Source organism: Manis pentadactyla, chromosome 2 (genome assembly GCF_030020395.1).
Source record: "Manis pentadactyla isolate mManPen7 chromosome 2, mManPen7.hap1, whole genome shotgun sequence".
Lineage (NCBI taxonomy): Eukaryota > Metazoa > Chordata > Mammalia > Pholidota > Manidae > Manis > Manis pentadactyla.
The window spans coordinates 133,943,263-133,951,003 of record NC_080020.1 but is presented as its reverse complement, the minus strand read 5'-3'; the positions used below and the strand labels follow the sequence as shown (position 1 = coordinate 133,951,003).

General features: G+C 46.5%; 1 protein-coding gene and 1 non-coding gene across 2 annotated transcripts in view; one reads left to right on the top strand and one right to left on the bottom strand.

The window, feature by feature from the left end:
• Positions 1 to 528: 528 nt before the first annotated feature.
• CMBL (carboxymethylenebutenolidase homolog) overlaps positions 529 to 7,741 on the bottom strand; it is a 30,005-nt gene continuing 22,792 nt past the window's right edge. The window contains exon 7 of the mRNA XM_057496428.1: positions 529 to 658. Coding sequence (XP_057352411.1) covers positions 569 to 658 — 90 coding nt within the window. The 3' untranslated portion in view covers positions 529 to 568. The remainder of the gene's footprint in view (positions 659 to 7,741) is intronic.
• LOC118918202 (U6 spliceosomal RNA) lies at positions 1,855 to 1,960 on the top strand. Its single transcript, XR_005027051.2, has one exon. It is a non-coding gene; the product is annotated as a U6 spliceosomal RNA (small nuclear RNA).

Genomic DNA, 7,741 nt, shown 5'->3' with positions numbered 1-7,741 from the left:
CTGCGTCTTTTTACAGACACTGTAGATGCTGGAATAAAAAGAGCTGGGTAGATATTGGGTAACCATGGTTTCACTTGTTCAAAAACATGTAATTATAGGGATACTGTCTCACAAGCTTTTATATTCATTATATTAAAGGGATCTCTTTAAACAACTTTTATCTTCTGTTCTTCAAGTTGAACATCGTAACCATAAAATGCTGCCTTAATAGAAGGTGTTTTTTAATAAGCTATAGGAACTAATTTAACAGCCAAAACAATTGTTCTCAAGGTTATTTTAACATTAAGAGGAATATTGTGTCAACCTTATTAAATGCTGCGTCTGTCCAAGTGGGTGGGTCCTTTGATTGTAAAAGACTCATTATAGGGATGTCTTCAGCGCTGCGGGGTTACACAATACACAGCCTGGGATATGGTTAGTGCTAATAGGACCAGCATCAAAGGGTTAATGTCAGAAGGACAGGACAAGAGGAGGTAGAGTAAATTGTAGAGACAGAGAAATGGATTAAGTGGGAGGAAATGCCTTACCTTCACCATGTGTAAGAAAAGGCTTTTGGACTTAATCCTACTTAACTAAAATAATGCTGGCGAATAGTGACAGCCCTAACTTCAGGCCAGGTCTTGTTTTGAGACTTCACGTGGATTGTCCCAATTCTCACCTGTGGATGAGATCAATTGCTTAGTATTCATAGCATCTCCTAACCAATAAGTAGGGTGAACCTACGCAATCTATCCCAAGTCTGTGCTGTTGTGCTGTGCTGTGTGCTGGTATATGGTTGGTTCTGAAGAGAAAGTTCATTTATGTGCCTTCAGGGAGTGTGCCAATAGGTCTAGTCATATTCCCTGGAATTAGGCTGGTTTTTGTCTAAATAGACTTTAGTAATAGGTTTCAGGGTTGCCTTCTGTGAACCAGGACACTGACCAGTCTTAACTATTAGGTCATTGTATTTTCTCTCTACATTAATAAATTAGCCAAGTAAATATGTGGATTTAGGTGTAGTTGCTAATACCTTTCCTATTTTTAGTATGTTTTGGGGACTAGACAGTTGATTATTTAAAAAATTACTCAAGTATTTTTATTGAATAATCTTACTGAAAATACAATTTTGGTTTTTTTCCATCATAAAGTGAATTGTGAAGTGTGCTGTAATAACTATTATATTTTGGGTGTAGTGTCAGAATCAAGTCAGCTATAGACTCACTCAAATACCTCCAACATTGTAGTTTGGATGAGTTGATTTCCAAGGACTGATGCTAGCTTGTAAAGAGCATACAGCAGCTTGCTTTGGACCAGTCTAACTGAAAGTGCTCCAGGTTGTAGAAGAGCCGATAACCACTCCTGCCTTCCAAATATGAGCCTCACAGATGTTGCTGGTGTTTTTTGTGGTTGAGAGAAGTAACAGTGTTGATAAAATGAAGGTTCCTGTGGTGAGGACTCTCACCTGGCCCTGGTTGGCTAGCTCACTACACACGTGTGGGCAATGCGTTGTTATTGACTCTTAAAGAGCTCCACCCAGTGCCCTGTGCAACACGGTGGCATGGCTGCAAGGCTGCAGGAGAGCAGACCAGAGGCTGGACAGGTGGCAGCTCCAAGGACAGAGGCCCAGAGGCAGAGACCAGTCTGCTGCCTGCAGACTTGCTCTGAGTGGACGGGATTTCAGTGATTAACCTGTTACCATGGAAATAAAGGGGTATAATCCTTTCACCCCAAGAACATTCTACTGTCATTTCTTTGGTCACATTGAATCCATAGTGAGTGTACCTGGGGCTGAGACCCATTGGCAAGATACATGGGTCACAAGTAGAAAAAAAACCTGTAGAGGTGTTTCACAACTTTGATTTTGTTTCGTTAAAAGTACCTCTTTGGCAGCACATACACTAAAATTGGAATGATACAGAGAAGATTAGCATGGCCCCTGTACAAGGATGACACGCAAATTCATGAAGCGTTCCATATTTAAAAATAAAAAGTACCTCTTCACGGTAGTGTGATACTGTTATTTTTCAGCTGTAGAGCACTTGCTGAGTTGGGTGTCTACGGCACTTGAGCTGACTCCCATCTCATCCCATGCGTAGCAAGACCAGCTAAAGGCACTTGGCCTTAAGGCCATATTCCCATGCAGGACCCAACATTTTCCTGTTGCCTTCCAATTCCTACATTGGTAGGTTTACTTGGTGTTTGTTAAATGGCCTAGTCTTTGATTAGAAGCAACCACTCAAAAAGGTACCAATGCCGCTGGAAGGTCTGAGAGGCAGGGCTGTTCCATGTGATGGAGTTTCTTGGATCCTTTTTCTTCTCCATTCTTGGTGGAACATCTCCACTAAAGGATCAGGAGTTTGGGGTCAGAGGTGGCCGGGGTAGGTTAGTAATGAAAGAATCAATAATCAGTATTTGTAAGCATTGAGAAGCATTCCTCCATTTTAGGTGCTGCTTTTAGGCAACCTTGCAAGATGAGTTGTCTCAAGCACCAGAGAAGAGAAGGTGCCAGAGACCAGTGGCTACTTAAAGGATGTGTTGAAGGTCAGGGAATGAGAATGACACCAGAAGTAAAGGTGTTTTAAACATGCGTTGGGTCCTAAGTGCTCTTTGTTTTCTAAAGATACAGTGGTTTTCCAAGTGTGGTCCATGGATTTGGGGTCCTAGACATTCAAGGGGCTGTGAGGTCCCTGTTTTCATACTAAGCTTACTTGCCTTTTTTGCTGTGTGGACAGTTGCACTGATGATGCAAAAGCAGCAGTAGGTGAAACCCATCTTTGTGAATCAGGGCAGTGACACCAAATTACTCCAGTAGTCGTGCTCTCCAGCACCACTTGCTGAAAAGAGCCATTTGCCCTGAGGGGTGGCCTTGCTGAAGCAATGCAAGTTACTGAGTTGCTCAGTGTAGGCCCTTGGGTACACGGCTTTCTAGTATTAGTGACTAAGTGTGCTCAGCGCTGCCATGTAACAAGTATGGTGGTGGTCTAAGCTGAACTAGCTCTTAACACAAAACATTTTACTTTAAGAATGACTAATGATGACATGAGAGGCATTTCCTCAAAAATGAACAGTGAGCTGTCACTAGTGGATCAACTATCTTAGTTCCAACTCCTGTAACAAAAATACTCAGATTGGCTTAAACAACAATTTCTCTCTCACAGTTCTGGAGGCCAGAAGTCCAAGATAAGTGTGGGCAGACCTGGCAACTGGTGGGGCCAGCGTACCAGCCTGCGCAAGGCCGAGAAAGTAACACATCCAATCCACAGCAAGAACTGATTAGTATTGTAGCCAATGGTAAAATTTGAATTTCTAAGCTAAAATTAGTTTTTTGAAAGCTTGCAACCCACCGTCACAAACTCAGAAGCTCTGCAAGGCTTTTCTGGTAAAATTGATGATGATTTAAAGAATGACTTTTTGACATTGTATGAAATATGTCATCATTTGAGATCTGCATAGCTCAGCAAATGAGTTATTTTCTAAGTGTACTGTATGATACTTCAACGTATTGCACATGGGTAAAAGACCTTTGCTGAGTGCAAGACAGGCCAATATAACAATGAAAAGCATATTGAAATGACCCATTTGTTGGTTTTGGATGTAAAGAGGGATATCTAGTTTTGTGAAAGGCAACTGAAAGACTCTCCCTTTTCCAACTGTATCACGTGGGCAGATTTTTTTCATATGCTTCAACTGAAGCCACACATTGTATTGAACTGCATGCGTTGTTAGAAGCAGATACAAGAATCCAGCTGTCTTCTGTTCAGCCAGATATGAAGGATATTTTTGTAAAAGTGAAAAATATGCCACTATAATAACTATTTTTGTTTTGGAAAATATTAAAACATCGTTTACATTAACATTTGATGTGTTCATTATTTTTAATGTAGTTTAATTTCTTAGTTTTAATTTCTAATACATTAAATGTCAATGGATAGAACCCACGTAAGACAAAAGCTCTGGGCATCCTCAATAGTTGTAGGAGTATAAAAGGATCCTGACACCACTGAGAAGCTCCTGTATTAACATGTTTAATCCTCGTAATAATACTAGGCATTGTCAAATCCAAGAGACACTTCATAATTTGAATGCACCATTCATTTCTTGAAGTAAACTTTTCAACTTTATACAGTAAACATTTTTAATGTAAGTTCTAAAAATCTGCCGTTGGCAAGACTTAGATGAACTTTGACTCCTATTTCAAAGACCATTGAAGCTGACAGTGTGAAATTCCAACTCCTGTGCACCCACCTGTAGACATCTGGGCAGCCCATCCACCCTCCCCTTGTGGCAGACAGAATTCTAGAGCTGCCCCCTAAGACTCAGCCTGCTCATTCAGCCATCAACGCAGGCACTGCTGTGAAGGCACTTTGCAGGTGGAATTAAGTGCCTGTCAGTTGACCTTAAGATGGGAAAACTCCCCAGGTGGGCCCAGTGTAATCACATTAGCCCTTGAAGGGCCTGGAGAGAGGGGAAGAGGTGTGGCTGAAGGACGTCTAGACGGCAGTGTGAGGATGGGACCCCACCCACCTCAGCTGCAGCGACCACGTGCAAGGGAAGGAAGCCTCTAGGGCTGAAGGTGCTCCCAGGACCTCTGTCCTACAACTGCAAGAAACAGTTCTGCCAAAAACTTGAAAGTACATGGAAGTGGGTTCTTCTACAGCCTCTGGATAGCCAGGCAGCAGCCTGACTTGGGCCTTGTGAAACGAGTGCAGAGAAACCAGCCAAGCCGCCTGGGCTTCTGATCCACAGAAACTAAGATAAATCTGTTACAAAGCTGCAAAGTTTGTGGTAATTTGTCACAGCCGCAAAAGGAAAGTCATAAACCCCTATCCTGCCTCGGGGAGGCGGTCCTCCTGCATGAGCCAGTGCCTCCTAACGTCCCCGAGGGCCCATCTCTCAAGAGGGTTTCCTAGTCCCTGCTTCTGGGGTAGTCACGTGTTAGTCCTGACCCTCAGGGACAAGTGGCTCCCTTTCTGGGCACGTGACAGGATTGCACTTCTGGGATTCCTGGTGCTTGGGACCAGGCACAACCCCAGGCCAGAGGCCGTGAGAAGCGTCACTTCCAGGCCAAAGCATCTACGTGCCAACTCAAGACCCTCTGGAGCTCTCTTTTCCCTTTCAGAGTGGCTGCTTCACTCGCCTGGGTCCCCAGGAGGTGATGGCAGCAGGAGGCCAGCCAATACTCAGTGGGTGTGAGCACTAGAAGAGTCCAAGCTCTCTGATGGAGGCCCGAGGACTGGGCTCTGCCTGCTGCCAGCCAGCTCAGCCCCCTCCTTGCCCTCCCTCATCAGGTGCCTCGCCTTTGGGAGCAAACATCAGGACAAAGCCAAGCCCCTCAGAGCCCAGCGGCTGTCCCCTCAGGCACCTCTTCCTCTGCAGCCCCTTCTGGCCTCCACTTGGGCCTGCAGGGAGGCCCACCCAGCTCTCCCACTTCTGAGTCCCAGGCCTGCTCTCTGTGGGGTCACACCATGAGCTCTTCTCATCTTTTTTTCTACTGTTTCCCTCTGTCTCACCAGAGTATTTCAGCCCCAGGCAAGTTCACTCTGGATTCAGTAAGTCCCAGTAACGACAATGAGACGTTGGGGGGTGTCTTGCCAATGGGTTTCAGCCCCAGACAAGTTCACTATGGATTTAATGAGACTGAAAAGAAATGACAGTGGAATATTCTTGAGGTAAAATGGTTATACCTAACTTTATTCCCACAGTGGTCAGTCAGTCACTAGAATACTGTCCACTCAGAGCAAGTCTGCATGCAGCAAGCTGGTCTCTGTCTCTGGGCCTCTCCATCCCCACAGCTGTCTTGGTCTCTGGCCTTGGCACTGCCACCACTCCAGCCTCTGCTCTCCTGCAGCCTTGCAGCCACGCTGCTGTGTCACCCAGAGCACTGGGTGGAGCTCTTTATATAGATTCAATAATGACCTATTGCCCACACATGCGTAGTGAGCTAGCTGACCAGGGCCAGGTGAGAATCCTGGCCACAGGAACCTTCACTTCCTCCACAGGCAGCTCATGCCAAGCTTTATTCTCACAGGGGTAGGTTGAGTGCTAGAATCCCATCTGCCTCTGTCTCTGCCTCTGGCTCAGCCTATCTTGCCAATGGGTTTCAGCCCTGGGCGTTCACTATGGATTCAATGTGACCAAAGAAATTGACAGCAAAACGTTCTTGGGGTGAAAGGGTTATACCCAATATTATTTCCAGGTGGTAGGTCAGTCACTAAAATCCCATTCACTCAGAGCGAGTCTGTATGCAGCAAGCCGGTCTCTGCCTCTGGGCTGCTCTGTCTGCACAGTCGTCCCACACAGCCGTCCTCTGGGCCTCTGTCCTCTGCTCTGCTCTCCTGTAGCCTTGCAGCCCTGCCACTGTGTCGTGCCCAGAGCACTGGGTGGAGCTCTTTATATAGTCAACAGCCATATATTGCCCATAGGTGTGCAGTGAGCTAGTCAACCAGGGCCAGGTGAGAATCCAGGCCACAGGAACTCTCATTTTATCCACAAGCCTCTATCCCAGGCTCTGCCCTTGTTTCCAGCCTCTGCCCTCCTCTCTCCTGCTCTCTTCTCTCCTGCTCTGCTCTTAGCACTGGGGAGCTCTTTTTATAGCAATACTGGCAGTAATGGCTTATGGCCAATGGGTATACAAGGTGTGCTCAGTAGGCCAACTATTACATCATCACACATACACAGTGGGTAGGTTAGATTAGGATCAGGTGAGGCTCCTAGCCATGGAACTTCCATTTTCCCTACACCCTTCTTTTTGAAACTCTTGCCATGCCTTTCGTGGAAGTTGCCCCCTGTAGTTCCTCTGGCCTCCCTGGCTCCTCCATTCCCCTCAAGCTGCCTAAAGGGACACATCTAGGAACAACCACCATTTCTCCCTTGCTGTGACCCCAAGCACACTTCCTATGTGAGGCTGTATTTATCCTGCCAAGCACCCCCTCTACTTGCAGAAATGTTTTCATTCATAGATTTTTACACTGAAAAAAACAAAAGATCAGAGAAGCTATGTAAGTTGCCCAACATCACACAGCTGGCTCAACACGTGGAGGCCTGGACCCTTGTAACTCTTTCACCTACCCGACCCTGCCCCCAGCAGTCACTTCTCATCCCTGTCTTACTCCACACTCTTCCTCACCTACACCTTCCATAGGCCTCCAGCAGGCAGCTCCCCGGTCCTCAGGTCCCCTTCACAGGCTGCCCACCAGGCCTCACTGTGAGTGGGATCTAATCCTTCCTGGCCACGGGCCCCTCAGCTGATGCTCCCTCCAGCCTCCCTCAGGACCCATACGGGGGCTTCTGGGAAAGAGTTTCCTCCCTAACAGAAACGGAGACCCTCCCCACCCACCCTGGCTGGTGTTTGTGAGGCCAAGGCCTGGAGCCAGCCTGGAGGAAAGGGCCCAGCACAGTCAGCACCTATGCATGTCCTGGCCTCAGCAAAGCCCTGACCCAGGCTTGGCTCTGTTGGGAAGACGCAGGCCCGACATGGGGTCACTTCTGCTGGACCAAGTCACCAAACCCCGGCTTAACATTTCACATAATGGCAGGTTCAACCTCTCCCAGGAGTGGAATTTTAAACCAGTCAGTCTGAAATTTCCTCATGACTAGGAAGGTGATCTGCATAAGACCCCTGCTGTTCCCCCTAATAGAAAGTGACCTTGCCTGAAACAATCCCTTCTTTTCTTTAGCTAATAACTTCTTGCCCCCACACCCATCTATAAAAACCTTCCATTTTGTACAATTCCTCATAGCATCTCTCCACCCAATTCATGAA